The 27,349-nt window shown below is 41.0% G+C and overlaps 1 protein-coding gene across 3 annotated transcripts in view; it reads right to left on the bottom strand.

Annotated features, from left to right (window-relative positions):
• Positions 1-515: 515 nt before the first annotated feature.
• PIAS1 (protein inhibitor of activated STAT 1) overlaps positions 516-27,349 on the bottom strand; it is an 85,447-nt gene continuing 58,613 nt past the window's right edge. For 2 of the 3 annotated variants that reach the window (XM_070762655.1, XM_070762656.1), the window contains 11 exons: positions 22,916-22,963; positions 17,892-17,982; positions 17,178-17,312; positions 15,769-15,874; positions 14,106-14,179; positions 10,927-11,087; positions 9,923-10,053; positions 9,614-9,788; positions 6,951-7,093; positions 5,191-5,228; positions 516-4,556 (listed from right to left, as the gene is read on the bottom strand). In XM_070762655.1, coding sequence (XP_070618756.1) covers positions 4,260-4,556; positions 5,191-5,228; positions 6,951-7,093; positions 9,614-9,788; positions 9,923-10,053; positions 10,927-11,087; positions 14,106-14,179; positions 15,769-15,874; positions 17,178-17,312; positions 17,892-17,982; positions 22,916-22,963 — 1,399 coding nt within the window. In that variant the 3' untranslated portion in view covers positions 516-4,259. The remainder of the gene's footprint in view (positions 4,557-5,190; positions 5,229-6,950; positions 7,094-9,613; positions 9,789-9,922; positions 10,054-10,926; positions 11,088-14,105; positions 14,180-15,768; positions 15,875-17,177; positions 17,313-17,891; positions 17,983-22,915; positions 22,964-27,349) is intronic. The other variant, XM_070762654.1, reaches the window with a different exon arrangement.

The following is a 27,349-nucleotide window of genomic DNA, read 5'->3' as shown; positions in this document are numbered from 1 at the left end:
ATCAGCGTTGAATGAGGAACACCAGGGGGTTGGGTGTGGTCCTCATTAGCAGGGAAGGGTTTATAAGGCAGGCAAACTCTTTCGGCAGCGTGGAGTGTTATCAGAGTGGAATTGCTGTTATCTACATTGTCTCTCAGCGTTTCTGTTCCTGGCTCGTGGCCCAGCAGTCTTGAAGACCTGTGGTAGGTGTATGTCTGTTATCTCAACAGCCTCGTGTTGGCATTAAGGATCCTGTGTTTCTGTATGAACAATTGCCTTCATGTATCTATTTGGAGTTCCAGTGTTTTCCTGATTTGTAAGGACATTTTCTGTTGGCTTCTTTTCTCTTTACCATTATAAAACTGTGTTTGGATTCTACCGGTGTGTCTGGCTTATCTTTTTGGGTTGGTCATAGCTTCCGGAGTGACCCAGACAGAACAAACTTGAAACTTTTCATTACAAAATTACCAATAATTTATCTCTTCCAAACCCGGTCTATATATTGCGCATACACAGCAAGTGATTCCACAAGAGAGAACATAATAGGTTTTTTTTATTACATCTAAAGATGTTTTACATAAACAAGTAACATTCAATAGGGTAAACCATTTCTCTTCCAATGCATGTAATAAATATTTTCACTTGGTACTTTTATACAAACTGACATTGGTCTACTATACATTTTTAAAAGCCACTTTTTCAAACTTGTTTGGCATGCTGTATGGAAACTTAGGAGAAAGTTTAAGGCAATGAATCACAGATCTGCGTTTATGGAATCACTTTTTCTGTTTTTCACTTTATATACACAGGTTCTTCCCTTTTGTTAATCAGAACAATTAACAGCAGCACACATTGGGGCCTCTGGCAGTTTTAGTTCAATAGAAATCAAAGCTCTTACCGAAGAAAACAACATAAGAAACCATAACTTCAAATTATGACAAAAAGCTATGAAATGTTTAATATAACGGGAAAGCTTAGCCAAAGTACAGCAGAATTACTAGTAAGAATCAGCTTCAGGTTGATACGTTATAGTTCTGTTTCAGTAGAGAAATGAAGAAACATGGGAATGCAGTTAAAATACTGTGAATTTTGCTTGCAATTTTGGTTTTGCATTCAGGTTTTTAACTAGGAAAACAAAGCATCTAGTTAATGCCCACAGAAGTGATTCAAAATCACTCTTATTATAGAAGACTCTTGCATCTGTGTGCAGACACACAGAGCACAACGTACACAAAGATACAAACAAGACGTACAAGTAATAAACACACACACACACACACACACACATTCGCCTGTCTGGGGTGGGGGGGGAAAGAATAAGCTTCCTCCCCCCCACAAAAGCAAATATACAAAATGAAATAGGTAGATCTTACACTGTCCAATTAAGTCCAATTTCCCAGAAAAAATTTACAATTGTCAAAAATTTGCTTGGCAAGAGCATCTCGCTGCAGAAGAAACGTAGTTCGAAATACGTTGCAACTTCCAAAGTCTGCTGCATGTTCCGACTTACTTAACTGCCCAGGTGTCTCATTTAGGTTGAAAAGATTTAGAGGGGGTGCTACTTAATATCTCCCATTCAGGTGCAGCTTCTCCCATCCCTTCCCAGCCAGAGGTGGCTTTCACTGGAGTACCAGCAGGAAGTACCGTTCGCTTCATAATTATCAAGTCAATTAAACGTAGAGCGTTTCCAGAAATGCTTAATTCTTCACCAGACTGGAAGCCGGATCTTCTGACAAGTTCTTCTGACAAGACCTCGAGCCCAGAATGCACCTCAGTCTCTCACACACACACACACCAAAAAATTAAAAGCTCAACACCCTCTCCACAAACCCACTCAAAGCAGTGCATAAATTCAGCTTCCTAAGATAGATGCGGCAGGGGAGCCAGTAGACATGCAGATCACAGTAACGTACGATTCACAGCCAGTGCAAAGAAACTTCGAACAGCGACTTGCCTGATGAATTTACTGTACATGTACTGATTCTCCATCACAAGTAAACAGAACATGATTTCAGCTCGTTTTTACACAGGCCTGTGCCCTTACGCACTCTCTAGCTTAACAACCTGGAAAGTGCACCTCTTACAATGTGCCACGGTGTGTTATTCAAATACATATTTTATGTATTTCACAAAAAAACGATGATTTGGACTGATGCAAAAATGTCAGATGGGAGGCCACAGACTTCCAAGAGAACGGGGTCAATTTTGTTCCGTCTGGCTATTCCCAATCTTTTTCACTTGGAATAGAGAGAGGATGATTTTTAAACATTAGGTATCATTCTTAAACCAGTATTAATTTTAATGCCCCAAGCTATAGTGAATTTAGAAAATATTACTGTTTTCTACTTGTTTCTTTAATTTTTGCTGCCATTTAATAAATTAGAAACTAGCAAGGAAACATATTGGCCAAACATTAATAGGATTCATGCATGGAACAGAATACACACCCTCGCTCTCGCACGCACATATCTATAAATACATATATACACACGCATATACATATAAACAAACATTCCTAAAATTCAAATGGCAAGTGGGATGTATTTCAGAAAACCCAATATAATATTTCTGAGGTCAATATTAAAAAAAAGTCTCTTAAGATTAAAATTTGGTATCTTGTCACTGATTTAAGTTTCACTGAAAGATAGCTTTGAAAATAGGACTTTGGAAAAAATGCTACCGTTTGCAAGACATGGTTCAAAGAACTGGCTAATGTGCCCCCTGATTAAGACAAAAGAAAAAAATGCCATCCTTGTTTCACCATTTTGTTTCATCCTGCTGGAATCTGCATCGTTTTAAAACCTTGGTGAGTTATAAAATCTTTTAATCTCAACAAAGATTTTGGCATGCAGCCAATTTTACTTGTCATTCCCTGTTATTTCCTTTTTAAAATCTCCTCCCAATTTTCATGTTTTGTTTTTTAATTTGGGGTAGGGTGGGGGGAATGATTTTTAAAAAAAACAGCCAACTTGAAAAACAGGTCCGCATCTTCCTTTCGAAGAATTAAAGAGGTAAGAAAAGGTGAACTCCTTTAACCCATTTTTGAAGGAAAGGAGAGGGACAATAATCTTGTAGATTTTTATTTTCCAATAAGCTGCAATAAAAAAAGAAGGACTTTTAGTCATAATGTAATGGGCCACTCTTTAGCCCAGTCCTAGGGTTTGTTACTCAAATATTAGTTTTGCTAATTCCTACTTAATTCAATAGAGAACATTTTACCAAGCCAAATAATATTTTCTAGGATTGGACTTTGGTGTATAAGATAGCCATTGACATTGTCAGCTGCACACCAAACTCACTGAAATTACATTATTCCTCTTAAATGTTGATGGGTTGGCTCTATTTAGTAGACATGTTCTAAGAATTCAACCAATATCTTTGCCTTTAGCACTCCAACATAATCTTTTAATTGCCATGATAATGAAAAATAACTATCTCAACTAAGTGTCCCTTCACTGGTACCTAGATTTTAAGAAGCCGTTTGGTGTCAACCAACAGAGCGGGACAACCTTTTAATAGCAAACAATTCGCAAAGAGGAGAACTGTGAAATCTGAGTTATGAGCAAACCAAGGCAGAGCTCGCTAATCAAAACAATCCGAATAAGAAATATGGGTCCACATGAGAACAAACAGCCAAAAGACTTTCCAAGAAACCTACATCCAGCTGACACACGAGAAAATGCTATGGAATTTTGGTAATTCAAACAGCCTCTGTCCTACTTCAGGATAAACAAATAAGAACAGAAAAGCCGAAAGTTCAATTCAATTGCAAACGTTGGATTTGTTTCAAAGCAAATGTGCACCAGACTTTCCCAATGGAGCATGCCCTAAGGAAGGAGGCATTCTCTCCAATTAGTGTGGATGCCGTCTGTTTCCTCAAGAATCAGAAGTCCTCTATAACGTTCAGTGTTTCAAGCGCACCATTTTTCCCATTAGCATGGCTGTGAACAAACAAAAAGTTATGTGGTTCAGAATCAAAGCTTCAAAACAAGCCCACCAGCGCACAGATAAATCGGGAGGGGGAAAAAAGTCTTCCATATCCCAAGCAAATTATGTTGGGAGCTTTTGCAATTTTTTACTTTGTTTTTCACCAGTCAAATTATCTTAGGTTTATATACAAAAGTACAACTGAAAATATAGTTTTGTTCTCTGTACACCGTCTTTTTTTTCCCCTACAAAAAAGGAAAAAAAAAAATCTTATCTGCATTTCTAAACAAAAATAAGGTGAAACAAAATCGCAAATCTCTTCACCCACAAGTCCAGGGACACCTCAACCGAGCTCAGTCCAAAGAAATAATGTCTGGGATGACGCCGAAGAGAGACGCGGGGTCTGTGCTACCTCTGCTGGCCACTGGGTGGCTGTGGGCCTCCCGAATACTAGTGGAGGACACCAGGCTGCTGTTGCTGCCGCTGTTGCTGCCATTCGTGGCGGGGAGCGTGGCGCCCCCTCCGCTGTTCAGTTGGTCCAGGAACATCTGGGATGAAGTATAGGGGAAGAACCGGGAGTGCAAGAGTTCTTGATCGTCAGAGGTGGAGACGGCGGCGGCGGCGGCTGCCAAAATGGAAGTGCTGTAATGCTGCGGAGAGGAGAAAAGTTTGCTGAAACCAGGGAGGGAGGGGCCAAGGAGAGAGAGGCCCTGCGAAATCTAGGTCTGGAGTCGGGAGTGTTTCAATGTTCGGCAGCCACAGAGGAAGGCGGAAATAGCACTCATGGCCTCTCAACGGAGGCCGAGGCCCCTCGGGAACCCATCCAATGACAAGAGGGAAAATCACTCCTCCTTTCGGAAGTTCACTGGCACAATTTAACATCCCTTTTGACACACACTGGATGCCTTGACCACATGGAGGCATTTTAGCACACCAAGATATCTATTGCCTTGCGAAATCGATTTGTCAAATTCCCACAGTAGCCAAAGGAAACATTTAGCTTGCACCTGTAACCCCAAAGATGACTGGGATGGGCGGATAATTAGGGATATTATACTATGTATTATTTTAAGTGTGCTTCTACACTCTAAACCAGTGTTTCCCAACCTTGGCCACTTGAAGATATCTGGACTTCAACTCCCAGAATTCCCCAGCCAGGCTGGGGAATTCTGGGAGTTGAAGTCCAAATATCTTCAAGTGGCCAAGGTTGGGAAACACTGCTCTAAACTGCTGGGATTGTTTGGAGGTTCTGGAAACATATGAATAAATGAAGCCACAACATACCTGATTGTCTCCTGGTAAGAAGGAAAAGAAGTCCAAACCTGTGGGGAACAAAATGAAGATTTTTTGCACTTTCTTCATAGAAACAGAGTTGAGCATAGAAAATGGCAACACCTGTGGCTGAACCAAATACAGTGGGACCTCTACTTAAGAACGCCTCTACTTAAGAACTTTTCTAGATAAGAACTGGGTTTTCAAGATTTTTTTGCCTCTTCTAAAGAACCATTTTCTACTTAAGAACCCGAACCCGGAAAAATTTCCCAGGAAATCTGAGAGCGGCACGAAGGCCCGGCCAGTTTCCTGCCATTCCCCCTGGGTTTCTCCTTCTGGCGCAGTGTATGGGAGGCAGTCTCATGCTGGGTGTATGGGAGGCGCGTGCTCCTCCTCGCTGCCTCAGAGTCCCTGTTTTTTTTTAAGCCTTAAAGTTTTGGATTTTTTTGACTCCCCTCCCCTTCTTCCTTCGGCAGCGACTGTCCTCCTCCTCCTCTTCCTCCTCCTCCCACCCAAATTCCAAGCTTTTATTTCTTTCCTAATGGGTTTGCACACATTATTTGCTTTTACATTGATTCCTATGGGAAAAATTGCTTCTTCTTACAAACTTTTCTGCTTAGGAACCTGGTCACCGAACAAAGTTCTTAAGTAGAGGTACCACTGTACAGGTATCTCACTGTCTTGGTCGTTTCTGTTCTGAAAACTAACAAAGTCACTGCCCGGTACATTCGTTCCTTTCAGGTAGGTGCTTATTTTGGAAGTTCGGAAACTTCAGATCGTGCAGAATGCAGCTGCGAGAACAATCATGGACTTCCCAAGGCATGCCTATGTTACACCAACACTCCGCAGTCTGCATTGGTTGCCAATCAATTTCCGGTCACAATTCAAAGTGTTGGTTATGACCTATAAAGCCCTTTATGGCATCGGACCAGATTATCTCCGGGACCGCCTTCTGCCACACGAATCCCAGCGACCGGTTAGGTCCCACAGAGTTGGCCTTCTCCGGGTCCCGTCGACTAAACAATGTCATTTGGCGGGACCCAGAAGAGCCTTCTCTGTGGCGGCCCCGACCCTCTGGAACCAGCTCCCCCCAGATATCAGAGTTGCCCCCGCCCTCCTTGCCTTTCGCAAGCTCCTTAAAACCCACCTCTGTCATCAGGCATGGGGGGATTGAATTTGTTTTCCCTTTCCCATAGGCTTATAGAATTTATACATGGTATGCTTGTTTGTATGATTGGTCTCTTAAATTGGGGTTAGATTGCTTTTTAATATTGGATTTGTTACATTGTTTTCTTTATTGTTGTTAGCCGCCCCGAGTCTTCGGAGAGGGGCGGCATACAAATCTAATAAATAATAATAAAATAATAATTATTTTGACCCGACTGATCTGATAATGATTGTAGTGAGACCCTCTGGCCTCATCCATCCCTCAACTGTAGGCCCAGTGCTTTTATTAAACATAAATGCAAACTAGCAGAAAGCTTTGGGGGAGGGGGGTTGGGGGAGGGGGGGGACAGAATCAGCCTAAAATGTAGTCCGGCTTCAACAATCTTTTATTCCACAGAAAGGAGCCCAAAGATAAGACCTCTCCAGTCATTCACCAGAACAGGGGTCTCCAACCGTGGCAACTTTCAAGACTTGTGGACTTGAACTCCCAGAGCTCTTCAGCCAGTTTTGGAGTCTGCAAGTCTTAAAGTTGCCAAGGTTGGAGACCCCTGCCCCAGAGGATTCTGGCCTCGATCCCCGGCCTATCTCAAGGGTCAGCAGCCTACCTTGGAGGTCGTACGGCATGGGAGTCATATGAAACGGATGCCTGTAGTCCTGCAGAAGTGATGTGTTGATGTAGCTTGTGTCGACAGCTGGGAGGCTGGGCGTTCTCGAAACAGGAGATACTTGGTGAGGCAAACTCAAAAGGCTAAAGGAGGCAAGAAAACATGGAAGTCAAAGGCAGCTGTGAGCCCCTTCCACACACACACACACCCCACCAACAGCCACTGAGATTCAGAACTAGGGGCTTGTATTGCTCGCCTTGCCAACAGTGTTCCCTCTAATTTTTGGGGGGTGGGTGGGCGTAAAAGTATAATGTCTGAGCGGCAGTCCCTTCGGGACTGGGCAGCACAGAAATAATAAATAAACAAACAAACAAACAAACAAACAAACAAATAAAAAACCCACCCTGTTTTGCCTCAGAGAATTTCAAAATAAAATACTGTACTGTGTGTCTATAATAGTGAGCTCATAATAGGGCAACTCTATCAATATCAAAATGCCACTTAAATAGTTGAGCTAGTTTCAAACTAGATTTTGATTTTCTTTCTCTCTTCCTTACTCCCATTCTTTTTCTTTTTCTTTTCCTTCCTCTCTTTTTTCTATCTGTTTCTCTCTCTTCCTCTCTCTCTCCTTCCCTCTCACTCTTTCCCTCTTGGCTTCTGGGCAGGTTTGGAAAACTCTGAGTTGATGATGATTTTTAAGTGAGCGATTGCTCACTGCTCAGCTTAGAGGGAACTATGCCTGCCAAGTGACAAGGGCTTCCATTGGCATTAGGTGGCGCAGCTTGTAGAGTGCTGTTCTGCAGGCCACTGAAGCTGACTGTAGATCTGTAGGTCAGTGGTTCAAATCTGACACCGGCTCAAGGTTGACTCAGCCTTCCATCCTTCCGAGGTGGGTAAAGTGAGGACCCGGATTGTGGGGGCAATATGCTGGCTCTGTTAAAAAGTGCTAAGTTGTAAGCCGCCCTGAGTTTAAGGAGAAGAGCGGCATAAAAATCGAATTAAATAAATAAATAAATAAATAAATAAATATTTATTTATTAATTATTTGGATTTGTATGCCGCCCCTCTCCGAAGACTCGGGGCGGCTCACAACAAGTGAAAAACAATGCAATACATAATCCAATTAATTAAAATATTTATAAATTTAAGAAAACCCCCTATACTAACATACACACACACAAGCATACCATGTATAAATTCAACGTGCCCATGGGGAGATGTTTAGTTTCCCCATGCCTGACGGCAAAGGTGGGTTTTGAGGAGTTTACGGAAGGCAGGAAGAGTAGGGGCAGTTCTGATCTCCGGGGGGAGTTGGTTCCAGAGAGTCGGTGCCGCCACAGAGAAGGCTCTCCCCCTGGGGCCCGGCAACCGACATTGTTTAGTTGACGGGACCCGGAGGAGGCCCACTCTGTGGGACCTAATCGGTCGCTGGGATTCGTGCGGCAGAAGGCGGTCTCGGAGATATTCTGGTGCAGTGCCATGAAGGGCTTTAAAGGTCATAACCAACACTTTGAATTGTGACCGGAAACTGATCGGCAGCCAATGCAGACTGCGGAGTGATGGTGAAACATGGGCATACCTAGGTAAGCCCATGACTGCTCTCGCAGCTGCATTCTGCACGATCTGAAGTTTCCGAACACTTTTCAAAGGTAGCCCCATGTAGAGAGCATTACAGTAGTCGAACCCCTAAATAAATAAATAAATAAATAAATAAATAAATAAATAAATAAATAAATAAATAAATAGATAAATAAAACCAAGATGCTTTACTTCTCTTCTGTTGCCTTTTTATTAAGCCTTGTGCATTGATCGGTTACCTATCAACATTTCTGCAGCACACAGAAATGGAGAGGTTTCACCCATCAATTTCTCCTCTGTTATCTCCAAAGGTTGCTAGCCGGGGGATTCCCTCCCTCCCATGGGAAAAGGTAGGTGGAATTCCCTGTAGAATTTCTACACCAGTCTTGTCAGAACATAAAACTGATTGAATCATATATTTTTCTCTCTCAGAATATGGGGCTGTGAAAGCCTGTCAGAGTGGATCTGCAGATATGTCACCCATTTGTACAAGTTTATATTTATTGGTCATTTTCACAGAATGTGAAAGAAACCCTATTTGGTCATCTCCAAACCAAGCTTTAGTGGACATGGTTTGGAGAAATAAAGGATCCCAAAATGAAAGTGAGAACTCCAGCTGCACCCCTTACATGGAACGACGAATTGCCCAACAGGTAACAATCGACTTACAAAGTTATGGGACCTGACCATTATGGTTGTACGTCCTGCTGGTTGCAAAGTGGGACATAAAAAACAAATGGACACAAATGTTATGACTTTTTGGTGGCAATTAGGTGAACCTGGTGTGGTCATAATGCAACCTTGGTCATTAAGAGAACCGACTGTTTGATATGGGTTTGTTTTTGCCGAAAAATGGAGCTAAACACCAGGTTTTGGCAGTAACGTTGAAAATTTGGGGACACTGCAAATGCCTGTAAATGTGGGCTAGTTGCTGAGTGCCCAAAATTTGGTCATGTGCCAGTGGGGGAAGGGGGATTGGCTGCTACAACTTCAGAACTGGGTCACAGGTACCTTTTGGGGTGGGATCTGCGGTAACTTTGAGTCGAGAACTACCTGTCACTCTCTAACTTTGGCCACCATCTCACCTCTTGCTGTTAATGGGTGACACAGGAGACAATGACGGACATCTCCTCTTGATAGCTGGTTCCTCTTCCTCCTCATCTGACGAGCTGTCAAGGGTTAAGTCGATGACTTCAACCTTCTTGTTTTTGTTGGACTGATAAGAAGACACCTGATGATCCACAGACGAACTTAAGCAACCTAGAAACAATCAGATGTTCAAATCACTGCAAACTAAAGTTATGTCTCACAGACTCACAGAAGGGACAATTGTGAACGACACACAGCCGCAGCAAAGAGTAAAAAAAGAGGCAGACGAGTTATTGTGAGCTCACCTTCGACACCATTGTAAGAAGTTGTCACTTCTTGGGCCTCTTTTTTTGATCTCATAGGCGCCCATGAGCCATCTTCCTTAAACTGAATCTCATCACAGTCTGTGCAGTATTTCAGAATTTCCATAAACAACCTATAAAACAGAAGCTTCCTTAAAAAGAATCCTGAATATACAGAAAGGCATATCTAATAAGCTATTATTATTATTATTTTATTATTATTTATTAGATTTGTATGCCGCCCCTCTCCGAAGACTCGGGGCAGCTAACAACAATATAAAAAGACAATGTAAACAAATCTAATATTAAAAATAATCTAAAAAAAACCCAATTTAAAGAACCATTCATACATACAAGCATACCATGTATAAATTCTATAAGCCTAGGGGGAAGAGAAATTTCAATTCCCCCATGCCTGACGATAGAGGTGGGTTTTAAGGAGCTTGCGAAAGGCAAGGAGGGTGGGGGCAACTCTGAAATCTGGGGGGAGCTGGTTCCAGAGGGTCAGGGCCGCCACAGAGAAGGCTCTTCTCCTGGGTCCCGCCAAACGACATTGCTTAGTCGACGGGACCCAGAGAAGGCCAACTTTGTGGGACCTAACCGGTCACTGGGATTCGTGCAGCAGAAGGCGGTCCCGGAGATATTCTGGTCCGATGCCATGAAGGGCTTTATAGGTCATAACCAACACTTTGAATTGTGACCGGAAATTGATCGGCAACCAATGCAGACTGCGGAGTGTTGGTGTAACATGGGCATACCTCTGAGACCGAATATGGAAAGGCAGCATCAAAGTACCATTTCATACCATAGGCCGGTGTTTCTCAACCTGGCCAGCTTGAAGATGGGTGGACTTCAATTCCCAGAATTCCCCCACCAGCTAGAACTCTGGGAGTTGAAGTCCACTCACCTTCAAGCTGCCAAGGTTGAGAAATGCTGCCTTGAACATTTCCAGGAGGTCTCTAGAACAGCTGATTCCCAACTATTCCCGGCTACTGAAATGTACTTACCCATCAATTATTAGATGTTCATAGGGTGCTTTTTTGTCGCAGACGGGACACACCCAAGTGGGTTTCTTTTCATTCATCTGAATGTACAAGGTGGCATCAAAACACTGAAGGTGTGAGCAAGTCAGACACCTGCAAGGTATTGCTAGTCGCATCTTGCCAAGCTTTTAAAAGAAGGGGGAAAAAAGTGAATTGAATAATTAAGCCTGACATACAAACAAAAGCTGGTATAGAATAGAACAGAACAGAAACATAGAAGACTGACGGCAGAAAAATACCTGGTCCATCTAGTCTGCCCTGATACTATTTCCTGTATTTTATCTTAGGATGGATATATGTTTCTCCCAGGCATGTTTAAATTCAGTTACTGTGGATTTACCAACCACGTCTGCTGGAAGTTTGTTCCAAGGATCTACTACTCTTTCAGTAAAATAAGATTTTCTCATGTTGCTTTTGATCTTTCCCCCAACTAACTTCAGATTGTGTCCCCTTGTTCTTGTGTTCACTTTCCTATTAAAAACACTTCCCTCCTGGACCTTATTTAACCCTTTAATATATTTAAATGTTTCGATCATGTCCCCCCTTTTCCTTCTGTCCTCCAGACTATACAGATTGAGTTCATGAAGTCTTTCCTGATACGTTTTATGCTTAAGACCTTCCACCATTCTTATAGCCCGTCTTTGGACCCGTTCAATTTTGTCAATATCTTTTTGTAGGTGAGGTCTCCAGAACTGAACACAGTATTTCAAATGTGGTCTCACCAGCGCTCTATATAAGGGGATCACAATCTCCCTCTTCCTGCTTGTTATACCTCTAGCTATGCAGCCAAGCATCCTACTTGCTTTTCCTACCGTCCGACCACACTGCTCACCCATTTTGAGACTGTCAGAAATCACTACCCCCTAGTGAAAGAAGAATTCTTTATTGGCCAAGTGTGATTGGACACATAAGGAGTTTGTCTTGGTGCATATGCTCTCGGTGTACATAAAAGAAAAGATGCATTTGTCAAGAATCATAAGGTACAACACTTATGAATAGTCTTAAACTGGAGGACAGAAGGGAAAGGAGGGATATGATTGAAACATTTAAATATGTTAAAGGGTTAAATACGGTTCAGGAGGGAAATGTTTTTAATAGGAAAGTGAACACAAGAATAAGGGGGCAAAATCTGAGGTTAGTTGGGGGGGGAAGATCAGAAGCAATGCGAGAAAATATTATTTTACTGAAAGAGTAGTAGATGCTTGGAACAAACTTCCAGCAGACGTGGTTGGTAAAACCACGATAACTGAATTTAAACATGCCTGGGATAAATATATATCCATCCTAAGATAAAATACAGGAAATAGGGCAGACTAGATGGACTATGAGGTCTTTTTCTGCCGTCCAGCTTCTATGTTTATATGTCTGGGTACATATAAGCAATTAAAGCATATTAGGAACCAGTCAATATAAATTGTATATACAAGCAGCAAAGTTACAGTCATAAGAGTCATTAGTGGGAGGAGATGGGTGGTGGGAACAAGGAGAAGTAGTGCAGATTTAGTCAATAGTTTGACAGTGTTCCTTTTAACAAAAGAAGTCCTTTTTGGACAAATAAAAACCTCTAGGTAAAGGAAAAAGGTGTACAGGAGAGCTGAAGGCATGCATGAATAAACTAATTCACGTTCTCCCGCAGAGAATGACTCACCATCCCATTATGGCATTCTTGCCAAATAGGGTGAATTAACATTCAAACTGGCATTAATATAGTAGATACAGGTGGTCCTTGACTTACAGCAGTTCATTAAATGACCATTCAAAGTTACAACGGCAGTGAAAAATGTGACCAATGACTTTTTTTTTCACTATTACGACCATTGCAGCATTCCCAGGTTTATGTGATTCAGTGGCTGGGCAACTGGTTCATATTTATGACCGCTGCTGTGTCCCAGGGATTCATCTTTTGTGACCTTCTGACAAACAAAGTCAATGGGGAAACTGGATTCACTTAACAAAGAGATTACTATTATCTGGTTTTAACTAAGGTTAGTGATTCACTTAAAAAGTGAAGCAAAAGGGGTCATAAGGAAGGGCAAAATTCACTTATCAGGTGTCAGTTATAGTTAAAATGATGGAGACTACTCAAAAAGAGGATAAATCAGCACCTAAAAAACAATAACTTATTGGACCCAAATCAGCATGGCTTTACTGAAGGCAAATCGTGTCAGATTAATCTCACTGATTTCTTTGACTATGTCACAAAGGTGTTGGATCAAGGTGGTGCCCTGCATATTGCCTATCTGGACTTCAGCAAAGCCTTTGATACGGTTCCACGTAAAGAGCTGATAGATAAATTAGTGAAGATTGGACTTAATCCCTGGATAGTTCAGTGGATTTCAAGCTGGCTGAAGCATAGACATCAGAGAGTTATTGTTAATGGCGAGTATTCTGAGCAGAGACAGGTTACAAGCGGTGTGCCACATGGGTCTGTTCTGGGTCCTATTCTTTTTAATATGTTTGTGAGTGACATAGGGGAAGGTTTGGTAGGGAAGGTTTGCCTATTTGCCGATGACTCTAAAGTGTGCGATAGGGTTGATATTCCTGGGGGTGTCTGTAATATGGTAAATGATTTAACTTTACTAGATAAATGGTCAAAGCAATGGAAACTGCAGTTTAATGTTTTCAAATATAAAATAATGCACTTGGGGAAAAGGAATCCTCAATCTGAGTATTGTATTGGCAGTTCTGTGTTAGCAAAAACTTCAGAAGAAAAGGATTTAGGGGTAGTGATTTCTGACAGTCTCAAAATGGGTGAACAGTGCAGTCAGGCGGTAGGGAAAGCAAGTAGGATGCTTGGTTGCATAGCTAGAGGTATAACAAGCAGGAAGAGGGAGATTATGATCCCGCTATATAGAGCGCTGGTGAGACCACATTTGGAATACTGTGTTCAGTTCTGGAGACCTCACCTACAAAAAGATATTGACAAAATTGAGCGGGTCCAAAGACGGGCTACAATAATACAGAAAATAGTATAAGTGCACACTAGATGGATCATGAGGTCTTTTTCTGCTGTCAGTCTTCTATGTTTCTATGTCTCGCTTAACAACAGAAATGAGAATCTTGGCTTAATTGTGTTCATAAATCAAGAACTATCTGTACTCAGTGCAATGAGGAAAGAATTTTAGAAATAAAAATACACTTACTGGGCATAGAAGAGAAACTCTTAAACTGGTTGTTGCTATTTCACTGTCAGGGTCTGCTGTTAGCTTCTCTTTGACTGTCAAGAAGGGAAAAAAAACAAAATAGAAACTTTCATTAGAACAGGGGTCCCCAAATTTGGCAACTTTAAGATTTGTGGACTTCAGCTTCCAGAATTCTCCAGCCACAAGAGGTCCACAAGTTTGAAGACCTCTGCACTAGAAGGTGGGGAAAGCCAGGATGGGAAGTTGATGCATTTCTTGAGTTAAAGTCAGAAGCAGGTTTTGATGTCTCCAGATGAGCTAATCAGTTGATGTATTGACCGTCAAACCCTCCGCGGGATGCTGAGAGCAAGAACGGCGGGAGAAGAGAGGGCGGACAAACCGCATGGAGAGGGGCGGCATACAAATCTAATAAATAAATGAATGGAACTCGGAGTCTGGCAGAATCAGTCCTCGACTCAGCTGTCTTCAGGATAAAAGAAAAGCAGGGACTGAAGAAAGCAGGCCAATCCAGCAGGCACCTTGAGGAAGTCACCACCCTTCAGGAAGGTTATTTTGTAAGGTGTCCTTACTCAACTGAGGAAATAAACCTGACCATCCCAGAAAATGGACTCTCTGACTCCAGGATGGGTACTGCTTGGGCAGCTTGAGAATCATAAGAAGCTGGCCCAAGTTCCAGCATTTCTCATTCATTCATTCATTTATTCATTCATCCGTTCATTCAATTTTTCAGTCAATGACTTTTGGCATATATTGCCCCCACCTCCCGAAAGGGGAAGAACCTGAATACAGTCTGCAAAGATTTGGGGCTCTGGAGCATCTGCCCCCCCCCCCTGCAGCCCCACGCCTCCTCTCGCTAGGGAAGGGTGGGTTTTGCTTTTACAATCCGAAGGGCATTTGTTGTGAGTCGCCCCGAGTCTTTGGAGAGGGGCCGCATACAAATCTAAATAATGATGATGATGATGATAATAATAATAATTTTTATGATTATGATTATTGTTGTTTATGTTATATTATTGTTATTATTATTATTATTATTATTATTATTATTATTATTAATTAGATTTGTATGCCGCCCCTCTCCGTAGACTCGGGGGTGGCTCACAGCAATGATAAAAACAATATATAATGACAAATCTAATAGTTAAACTCTAAAATAACAATAATACATTTAAAAAGTCTAAAAAGCAAGAAACCCCAATATATTAAAAAAACATACAGTCATATCATACACAGAAAACAACATAGGCAGGGGGAGATGTTTCAGTTCCCCCACGCTTGACGACAGAGGTGGGTTTTAAGGAGTTTACGAAAGGCAAGGAGGGTGGGGGCAGTTCTAATCTCTGGAGGGAGCTGATTCCAGAGGGTCGGAGCCGCCACAGAGAAGGCTCTTCCTCCGGGTCCTGCCAAACGACATTGTTTAGTTGACGGGACCCGGAGGAGACCAACTCTGTGGGACCTAACCGGTCGCTGGGATTCGTGCGGCAGAAGGCGGTCTCGTAGATATCCTGGTCCGGTGCCATGAAGGGCTTTATAGGTGATGACCAACACTTTGAATTGTGACCGGAAACTGTTGGAGTAACATGGGCAACAATAAGGGGGACCATTATTGAAGTCGTTCCCCTGAAATTATTCTATACTTGGACCTTGCACCCAATAGACGTACTTAGCGCTCTCGAATGGTCAGGATTTCGTATGCCTTTTAATCGTAACCTCTGTAGCAATACAGACGAGGAGAGCTGCTTGACAAGGTAGACGGCCATCGAATAAGACTGCAGGGGAACACAAGAAAGAAACATTTAGTCTAAACATTGGGAAAGTATTTTATTATTTCCAAATCCCCGTGAAGTTTGGAATTAGAAACAAAATTCACTGGTTTGGGGGAGATGTGGTAAATAATGGATATTATTCTTTTTTTTCATTCTTTGCACTTAGAAGGAATATAGAGGGTTGGGCTGTAAGAATTTGCCATTTAACATCATTGTGCACCATCCAGTAGTTTCCCAGGAAAATATATGAAATTACCATATCCAGGAAGGATAGAATGATGTGACACTAAAGTAACTGAAACGTTAGTTCATATTTCATTTTCTTGTAGTACTAGAATTCATTACACATTTTCTTCTCTAACATCTGGCTGGTAGATTTTATGTTATGTATGTTTTATCCAAACAAGACAATCAAATCACTTTGGAAGTCACCACATTTGTTTTGAATGTATGATGCATTCATCAGGGATTGGTCAGAAGGATTATAAAACTGTTTTTTGAAGACTGCTTGCATTTTCTGTTGTTTGTTTGGTGTGTGGATTTAGCTTGTGGCTTTTATGTACAGTGAGTACATTAAAAATTGGTTTGACTTGATTTAATTTCAAAAAATTTGTCTGAAGACTAAAAGCCTGGTTTTCCTAAATCCAAATACCTCAAAGTAAAAGTTTGTTTAAAAGTGCCTGGATTGGATTCATTATTCTACAACAAACACCATAACGTACATACAACTCAGAGCTGGAACAAGAGAGCTGAGAGGTGTAGAACTCTTACTTAAGACTACCATCCATCCATCCATCCATCCATCCATCTATCCATTCAATCTAATGTATGTATGTATGTATGTATGTATGTATGTATGTATGTATGTATGTATGTATGTATGTATGTATCTATCTATCTATCTATCTAATCAATCTAATATATGTATGTATGTATGTATGTATGTATGTATGTATGTATGTATCTATCTATCTATCTATCTATCTAATCAATTGTATGTATGTATGTATGTATGTATGTATGTATGTATCTATCTATCTAATCGATCTAATGTATGTATGTATGTATGTATGTATGTATGTATGTATGTATGTATCTAATCAATCTAATATATGTATGTATGTATCTACCTACCTACCTACCTACCTATCATATCTACCTACCTACATACATACCTATCTGGTTGGATTTCTATGCTGTCCTTCTCCGCGGACTTAAGGCAGCTTACAAAAGTGAAAATAAAATACAATACGACAAGAGAAACCCAACCTAATATTAAAACCTAAGATATAAAAACATTACTTACTCTTCCAATTTCTGCAGTCCAAGAGACGACAATTGTGTTTGGTACTGTTGTGGAGAGTCGCACCAGTGAAGTAATGTTGATTGGTCTGCTTGGTCGCTTTGGTTCAACCCCGTTTTTAGTTGGAGGAAGATAGCCCTGAAACACCAGAATGCAAATTACCATTATGAAAATGAGCGATGACTCACCTGATACACTCCTTCTCATAGTAGAGGAGTCAGCGCTCAGGATGGGTTGTATTCACTCATCAGAGGTGCGACTGAGATATATAAATAATGGATCCACCCATTGACCCCAGTTTTCTGACGAATCCGAAGCGGTGACTCAGTGTGGCGAACACAACATGAAAGGATCTAAAACTGAACAACGAAACATACCACGAACCCCATCCAACCAGAGAAAGAATTTGAGAGGTATAGTAAGGTCGGAATAAAGATAGGACCACCAGAATTAATAATATTCCCATATCCCATTATTTATATATCTGACTCGGTCCTGCCTTTAATGAGTGAGTACAACCCACCCTGACTGCTGACTCCTCCCTCTATGGAGAATGACCGTGTAAAGGACTCGGGCGACTTCTGCATGTCAACCAGAGTACTACAGAATGCAAAGATCACTATAAGGACAGTTATGCCACAAACCACCCACATAGCTCCCACATGGATTATTTTATGAAAAAGAAGACTATCGTAATCAGATTTGGGAGAGACTTACAGGAAGGCTGCATGGTTTTCCATTAACTTTCACACAAAGGTTTGGCGGGAAGTGATCTTCTTGTGGGCAACTGGTTTCAGATAAGCAAAACCTACAGAGATTACAAAGTTCAGTTACATGTTATTTCATATTTTATCTATTTTCATCCCATAAAAATAACTAAAGGCGGACAACATACTTAATATTCTTTCCTCTCCTATTTACCCCACCCCCCCAACAACAACAATCCTGTGATTATTGATATTCAGGTATATATAAGTATGCATATCATGAATGACCACTGAGTAATACTCTGTGCAAAGATTTCAGTATTTAAGAGAGATAGAGAGCTTTAATATGGATCATAATCTCATGTGAGTCACTGTACAGATAGTCCTCAACTTACAACCACAATGGAGGCCAAACGTCCTGTTGCTAAGCAAAACATTTATTAAGTGAGGCTGGCCCCATTTTACAGACTTTCTTGCCACAGTTGTTATGTGAATCACTGTAGTTGTTAAATTAGTAACACAGCTGTTATGTGAATCTGTTAGGTGAACTGATCTTTCTTTCTTTCTTTCTTTCTTTCTTTCCTATCTATCTATCTATCTATCTATCTATCTATCTATCTATCTATCTATCTATCTATCTATCTATCTATCTATCTATCTATCTATCATCTATCTATGGGTTTTTTATGCCACGCTTCTCCTTAGACTCAGGGAGGCTTACAACATGTTAGCAATAGCACTTTTTTAACAGAGCCAGCCTATTGCCCCCACAATCCGGGTCCTCATTTTACCCACCTTGGAAGGATGGAAAACTGAGTCAACCTTGAGCCGGTGATGAGATTTGAACTGCCGACCTGCAGATCTAGCAGTCAGCTTTAGTGGCCTGCAGTACTGTACTCTACCCACTGCGCCACCTCGGCTCATCGTGCTTGTCAGAAGGCCGCAAAGAGGGATCATGTGACCTTGGGACGTTGCAACCGTCATAAATATGAGACGGTTGATTTGAGCATGTGAATTTTAATCATGTGACCATGGGGATGCTGCAATGATCGTAAGTGTGAAAAACTGTCATCAGTCACTTTTTCAGGGCTGCTGTCATTTCAAACAGTCAGTAAATGAACTGTCATAAATCGAGAATTACCTGTATGTTTGTGTATATGTTTCATTTTTAAATAAGGGTTTTTTAGTTTTTTAATTATTAGATTTGTTACTGTATATTGTTTTTTACTATTGCTGTAAGCCACCCCGAGTCTACGGAGAGGGGCGGCATACAAATCTAATTAATTAATTATAATAATAATAATAATAATAATAATAATAATAAGCCAGTGAAAGTGGTCCCAGTGGTACTTGGCACGCTGGATGCAGTACCAAAGGATCTCAGCGGACATTTGAAAACCATCGGAATTGACAAAATCTCCATCTGTCAATTGCAAAAGGCCGCTTTACTGGGATCGGCAAGCATAATTCGCCACTACATCACGCAGTCCTAGGTGCTTGGGAAGCACCCGACTGGTGATGAAATATGAAATCCAGCATAGTGATCTCGTTTGCTGTGTTGTACTGACATAATAATAATAATAATAATAATAATAATAATAATAATAATAATAATAATAATAATAATAATATCCTATTGTACCAAGATTGAAAGGTGGCATATTATATCCTTCTGCAGATATAACATTAAATTTGCAACCTTAGATTAAGCCAATCCCTTCCTCTTCATTAGATTCGAAGCCCACAACTCTCTAGGTCCCGTGCTCCATCCGTCTTTGGCTTTGTGACTGCACATAAAACCAGGAAAGGTATGGAGGGTATGATCAATACTGCCAAGAAACACATATAGGTCAGTCTTTCTCAATCTTTTCAAGTTGAAGATATCTGGACTTCAACTCCATATATCCTATGCTGCAGATAGTCAACTCCTGTGCTGGCTGGGGGATTCTGGGAGTTGAAGTCCAGAAATCTTCAAAACTTGCTCAGGTTGAGAAAGATTGACATAGACAACATGCTCTCACAATTCCAAACATCCCTAGTGATCAAAATGCTGGAGAATCCTGGCTTGGGTATCTTATTAAAGTTGTTGATGGATGCCGTCTTGGCTTCTTTCTTTCTTTCTTTCTTTCTTTCTTTCTTTCTTTCTTTCTTTCTATCTTTCTATCTTTCGTTCTCTCTCTCTCTCCCTCTCTCCCTCTCTTTCTTTCTTTCTTTCTTTCTTTCTTTCTTAGTTAGTTAGTTACTTAGTCCAGTACTATTTATACACAGATATAACATTGTTTATATATATACGATGGGTATTGATAAGAGGGAACAATTGGACAGGGACGGAAGGCACACTCATGCGCTTATGCACTCCCCTTACTGACCTCTTAGGAATCGGGTGAGATCAACAGTGGACAATCTAAGGGTAAAGTTTTGGGGGTTTGGTGACAATACCACAGAGTCAGGTAGTGAGTTCCAGGCATTAACCACTCTGTTTCTAAAGTCGTATTTCCTACAGTCGAGTTTGGGGCGGTTCACTTTGAGTGTGTATCTGTTGTGTGCTCGTGTATTGTTGTGGTTGAAGCTGAAGTAATCTTAGAGATCAACGAGGCACATAAAATAACCCTTTCTAAAAGCAGTCCATGGCCCAGAATCCAATGTGACCCTTGTGGGTAGATGGGTGAGATTACACTCCATGATTCCCTGCCATCAACCAATCACTGAGTCAAGGAGAGAGCACGCGAGAAATGGTTCCTTCATCAGTTTGCAGGAAGCCGCTGTCCAGGTTCTGAGTCCTGCCAAGGAAGTTTGCACACAATGCCAGCAACTACAGCTAATGATACAGCTGAACCCTGTGTGCCTCTATCCAAGCCTGCACTGTGAAAACAGCCAAGTTTTATAGAACATGTAATGTCTTTCACATTCTTTGGGAATTTTTGCTGCTACATCAGTTCATCCTTAAGTGAGATTCTCCAGTGTAGCTCCACTCGACTTACAATTGGGTGTTTCTTGTCAATGCTTACTCTGCAACACAGCCTGAGCTAGAATCTCCTCTAAGGTCTGAGATGGTGCCAATCCAAGATGTTGGCAAAACAAGATCCAGGTCTCAAGGGATGTAATTCTGCCTGCAGGATTCATGGTGCAGCAGGCTTCTAGCTTCTCACAAATATTACTGGTACAAATTAGATACTGGCACTTTCTCATTTAGTGGCCACACGTCAGACCGGCAACTAGGTTGTTAAATGAAGTGGCTGGTAAATGAAACTGCAACCATTATGACTTTATTTGAATTTTCCTTTGCTTCACGGACCTGCAAAGGTTTTCATCATGTAACTATTGTAACTGTGAACAGTCACTAAATAGACAGTCGCTAAACAAGGACTACCTGTACTTAATTAGAACCCAATAAATAAGCAGGCTTCAAGGGAAGAAAGCTGAGTGATGCTTAGTTCTGCACTGAACCATCTTTTGTGCTGAGCTTGAAATTTCGGTATGGATGTAAATACTGTATCAAAATTGCTATGCACATTGTTAAGAATGAAAGAGCTTACAGAAAAGCCCCATCACTATAACGGCTAATTTAAAATTAGCCCCTGAACTTCATCAAGCACTGTCAATTGCTCCTCCATCCTCCGGGACCGCCTTCTGCCGCACGAATCCCAGCGACTGGTTAGGTCCCACAGAATTGGCCTTCTCCGGGTCCCGTCGACTAAACAATGTCGTTTGGCAGGACCCAGGAGAAGAGCCTTCTCTGTGGCGGCCCCGACCCTCTGGAACCAGCTCCCCCCAGATATCAGAGTTGCCCCCACCCTCCTTGTCTTTCGCAAGCTCCTTAAAACCCACCTCTGTCGTCAGGCATGGGGGAATTGAAATTTCCCTTCCCCCTAGGCTTATAGAATTTATACATGGTATGCTTGTATGTATGAGTGGTTCTTTAAATTGGGGTTTTTTAGATTATTTTTAATATTAGATTTGTTTACATTGTCTTTTTATATTGTTGTTAGCCGCCCCGATTCTTCGGAGAGGGGCGGCATACAAATCTAATAAATAAATAAATAAATAAATGAACGAACGAACAAACAAACAAACAAACAAACAAACAAACAAACAAACAAACAAACAAACCCTCTTCTTGAAGGTAGAAGCAGCCTATAGAGGAACAAGTCCTCCAGCAGCAGATTAATCAGAGAAAAACCCAGTTTCTCTGCTGGTGCTAAGTGTGAAAGCAATTGGTGAAGGAATGGAGCTTTATTTGCTATTACGCACTTTGATATCTGTTAGATCCCCTGGACTAAATATCCCGTTTAGAATAGGCACAATATGTAGACTGAAGATGATTAGACATTCCTGAACAAGGTGTAGGAGGATTGGCTTATACAAGGGTAGAAGAGAAAAAGATAAGAGAAACAAATAAAATTACGCAGGGGAACATTTATATGCTTACTCACTATCACTAACATTTATATATTAACAGTGCAGTCAGGCGGTAGGGAAAGCAAGTAGGATGCTTGGCTGCATAGCTAGAGGTATAACAAGCAGGAAGAGGGAGATTATGATCCCACTATATAGAATGCTGGTGAGACCACATTTGGAATACTGTGTTCAGTTCTGGAGACCTCACCTACAAAAAGATATTGACAAAATTGAACGGGTCCAAAGACGGGCTACAAGAATGGTGGAAGGTCTTAAGCATAAAACGTATCAGGAAAGACTTAATGAACTCAATCTGTATAGTCTGGAGGACAGAAGGAAATGGGGGGACATGATCGAAACATTTAAATATATTAAAGGGTTAAATAAGGTCCAGGAGGGAAGTGTTTTTAATAGGAAAGTGAACACAAGAACAAGGGGACACAATCTGAAGTTAGTTGGGGGAAAGATCAAAAGCAACATGAGAAAATATTATTTTACTGAAAGAGTAGTAGATCCTTGGAACAAACTTCCAGCAGACGTGGTAGATAAATCCACAGTAACTGAATTTAAACATGCCTGGTAACACCATAGTAACACCATGTTGCAATTGGATTACTGTATAGGAAAAGCACTTACCTTAACTGGACCTGCACAGTGAAATCACATTTGGTTCCAGAAATATCCCTAATAAAGACATTAGACACTGATTAAATACAGTTCGTTAAAATATTCCATTATATAATTTAAACACGTAAAGCTTGAAACAGAATTTGCCAACACCAAACTATGTTGAAGTGCACTGCAAATAGTGCATTTTCTGGAACATCTTTCAGCTGTGGTAAGGGGGGCGTTTGCCCAGGTTCGCCTGGTGCACCAGTTGCGGCCCTATCTGGACCGAGACTCACTGCTCATAGTCACTCATGCCCTCATCACCTTGAGGCTCGACTACTGTAACGCTCTCTACATGGGGCTACCTTTGAAAAGTGTTCGGAAACTTCAGATCGTGCAGAATGCAGCTGCGAGAGCAATCATGGGCTTCTCTAAATATGCCCATGTTACTCCAACACTCCGCAGTCTGCATTGGTTGCCGATCAGTTTCCGGTCACAATTCAAAGTGTTGGTTATGACCTATAAAGCCCTTCATGGCATCGGGCCAGAATATCTCCGGGGCCGCCTTCTGCCGCACAAATCCCAGAGACCATTTAGGTCCCACAGAGTTGGCCTTCTCCGAGTCCCGTCGACTAAACAATGTCGTCTGGCGGGACCCAGGGGAAGAGCCTTCTCTGTGGTGGCTCCGACCCTCTGGAACCAATTCCCCCCAGAGATTAGGATTGCCCCCACCCTCCTTGCCTTTCGGAAACTCCTTAAAACCCACCTCTGCCGTCAGGCATGGGGGAATTGAAACATCTCCCCCTTGCCCATGTAGTTTTTGTGTATGATTCGATTGTGTGCTTGTTTTTTATATATTGGGGCTCTTTTGGATTTTTTAACTTAAAACTGTAATTTAAATTGCGAAATATTAGATTTGTTACTATGTTTTGTTTACCATTGTTGTGAGCCACCCCGAGTCTACGGAGAGGGGCGGCATATAAATCCAATAAATCTAATCTAATCTAATCTAATTTTATCAGATCCAGGCTTCACCCTCCTTCAAGCTGCTCCCCACTTTCTTCTCAACAGAATACATTGACAAATAGCATTTATATGGTTCTGACGTCATTTTAAACTATGAAAATGCACATTCTCTGAACCTGGGGGTCAGGGCACTCATGTGCCTCCCCAGTTAGAAGTGGAATGTGGGCAGCAGTACACTGACTTACAAACAGCATGACCACACTTGGGGTAAAATAGGGCTTTGATTGCACTTGTGGAGTTAATGGCCCAGACATATGAACTACTAAATAAGTAAAAGGAAAGGTTAGAAAAACTAAGTGCCGAGATCCCAGGAATGGCAAAGCAAGATTTTTTTTTGGTCTGGTTATTTTGTCAGCCCTTGGCAAACATCTATAAGGGGAAAAGATGAGGCAGCCTAAGACAATTTTCCCCCATACATTTTATCTTCAAATGCCAAGTTGGGAAAAAATGGGCCTACCATATTTATGAATTGGATTATGGAATTACAGAAACACAAAGACTTTCTGGATATGAGGAACAAAGAGTTTGGAACATGCAAAATCAGAAGCTTGTGCAGGTATCTATAGATATAGATAGATCTGCTGTCAGGCATGGGGGAACTGAGACATCTCCCCTTGCCTATGTAGTTTTATGTATGGTATGTTTGTGTGTATGCTTTTTAAATAATGGGGTTTTTAGGCTTTTGATGTTAAATTGTTATTTAGACTTTTAATATTAAATTTGTTAAATCTGCACTAAATCTGCACTTCTATTCTACTAGTTTTTCTCATCATTCCTATCACCCATTTCTTCCCATGTTGACTGTATGACTCTAACTTGTTGCTTATATCCTAAGATTTTTATTAATATTGCTTCCTCATTGCTTATTTGACCCCTATGATAATCATTAAGTGTTGTACCACATGATTCTTAACAAAAGTATATTTTATTTTATGTACGCTGAAAGTATATGCACCAAGACAAATTCCTTGTGTATCCAATCACACTTGGCCAATAAAAATTCTATTCTATTCTATTCTATTCTATTCTTGTATATTGTTTTATCACTGTTGTGAGCCACCCCGAATCTTCGGAGAGGGGCGGCATACAAATCTAATAAATAATAATAATAATAATAATAATAATAATAATAATAATAATAATAATAGTAGTAGTAGTAGTAGCTGTGTGCTTGTGCATAACAAAAGATATTTGAATCAAATTAAAGAGAATTTACCGTGAAAAGAACATAGGTTGTACTATGCATCTTAGGACAAGAATGCACTCTTTAAGAATGCAAGAATCATGTAACACACAAGCCAAAATCTTGATCTCAAGAGGCTACTTAAAAATGACATAAACTATACGGTTGCTTTTCTTTTGCTGTATCTGCTCCAACATTTTAATGTACCAAATTCAGATCCAAAATCCATGAGCAGGAATCTCAAATGGGAATAGAAGAAATTAACTGAGCAAATAGAAAAACCCTCTATTTTGAAATCTAAAGAGAAACCCTGTTTACTCTGTGAAAAGAGTTCAGAGTATTTTACCCACCAAGAATCAAAAACTGTACAGCGGCTTGGAGATGCAAACAGTGACATAGCTAACCAAAAAGTCTCTCTCTCTCAAGAGAATGAGAAAGGGGCAGCCCAGGAAAAAACTTTGAGAAAATGGTGGAGCTCAAACAGAGGGGAATGACTGCATCCTCAGAAAAAGAAAGGGAGAAATCTTACGGACAGAGTCATCAAGGATGCTGGCAAGAATTTGGTTTACTTGGATAGAGAAGCAACTGCTCCAAAGTTTAAAAATAAAGATGTCTTTGTTGATCTTGAGAGGGCAGGTTGCAGTGTCAAGGAAGTCTGCGAAGACTCTAATAAAAGCAGCAATGGCTTTGCACGTTAAGAATGTACTGTACTCACCAGATTTGGATTCTAATTTACTATGTGTTGCTTATGTAGCCCTAAAGGGATAACTGAGTGGGATTTGTTGATGGGGGCTGTTCTGTAACAAGTAAGGTTGGAGAATTCACTATAGAAAGGATCAAAGTTTGAACGTAGACTTTTCAGAGAGAATTCCCCAAGGATCTGAGAACTTTCTGAAAAACCAACTGAGCTTAGAAAGTTCATGAAACAAAGTAAATAGATGGCAGTAAATCATCAGACTAAGGGCAGCTGGAGGAAAGGAGTCAGGATCCAAACCCAGTAACTAACAGTTGTCATTCCTTCCATAGTACAGTAGTCCTCGAATTACGACCACAACTGGGCCCATGATTTCTGTGGCTAAGTGAGATGTTAAGAGAGTTTTGCCCCCTTTTTACGACCTTTGTTGCCACAGGCGTTCAGTGAATCACTGCAGTTGATAAGTTAGTAACCTGGTAGTTAAGTAAATCGGGTTGTTGTGTAAATTTGACCGTTGATTTTGCTTGTCAAGTTTGCAAAAAGCGATCACATGACCTCGGGATGCCGCAACAGTCATAAGTGTGAACCAGTTGCAAGGGTCTAAATTTTGAGCACATGATCATGGGATTGCTTCAAAGGTTGTAACTGAGAAAAATTGTCGTTTTTCAGTGCCACTGTAACTTTGAACTGTCACTAAATTGTATGTCGAGGGCTACCTGCACTAACGGCAAATCTACACACTAACACACCTGTTCCTCTATTATGGTAGACAGGTCCCTTAGTCCAGTAAAAAGAAAGTTATAAAGCCACCGTTCTCTACTGAGACTGAATATGTTTTATATATGGTTAGTGTGCAGTACTGCAAGCTGCTTCTGCTGCTAGCTGTAGTTCAGCAGTTCAAATCTCACCACTGGCTCAAGGTTGACTCAGCCTTCCATCCTTCCGAGGTGGATAAAATAAGGACTCAGATTGTTGGGGGGGGAAAGGCTGATTCTCTAAACTGCTTAGAGAGGGTTGTAAAGCATTGCGAAGCGGTATATAAGTCTAAGTGATACTGCTATAGTGGGGCCAGCCACAAAGCACGGTGTAACTGAAGGCCTGACACGAGGGGAATGTATAAATTACTACAGGAGTTTGAAGCTAATGAAGCCAGGCCTGTAGCAATCTTTATAGACAAAAAACTCCCGCTACATCTGATTTTCACAAAACAAAATCATTAATTTAAGAGTAAAGAACATTCATGTTATAAATGGGACATAAAAGAGCAGAGAGTTATTTGATGTGTAGCAGAGTGCAACAGAACCAATGGTGGCTAAGGCAGTCACTTTTTTTCCCTTTCCTTTCTTCAAGATATAGTTTAGCTAGAAATGACAATGATAGACATTGAGACTCTAGAAAAAATGCAGAAAAGACTCTAGAAAGACTCAAGAAGAATGCAGAGAAGAACAACAAAGAATGCAGAGAAGAGCAACAAAGGGACTGGAGGCTGAAAAATATCAAGATTGGCTGCTGGAACTGGCTATGTCTAAATTAAGGAAAAGAATGGTTAGGGGTGAAA

The sequence above is a fragment of the Erythrolamprus reginae genome, chromosome 10 (genome assembly GCF_031021105.1).
Source record: "Erythrolamprus reginae isolate rEryReg1 chromosome 10, rEryReg1.hap1, whole genome shotgun sequence".
NCBI lineage: Eukaryota > Metazoa > Chordata > Lepidosauria > Squamata > Dipsadidae > Erythrolamprus > Erythrolamprus reginae.
This window is presented reverse-complemented; position numbering and strand designations above follow the sequence as displayed.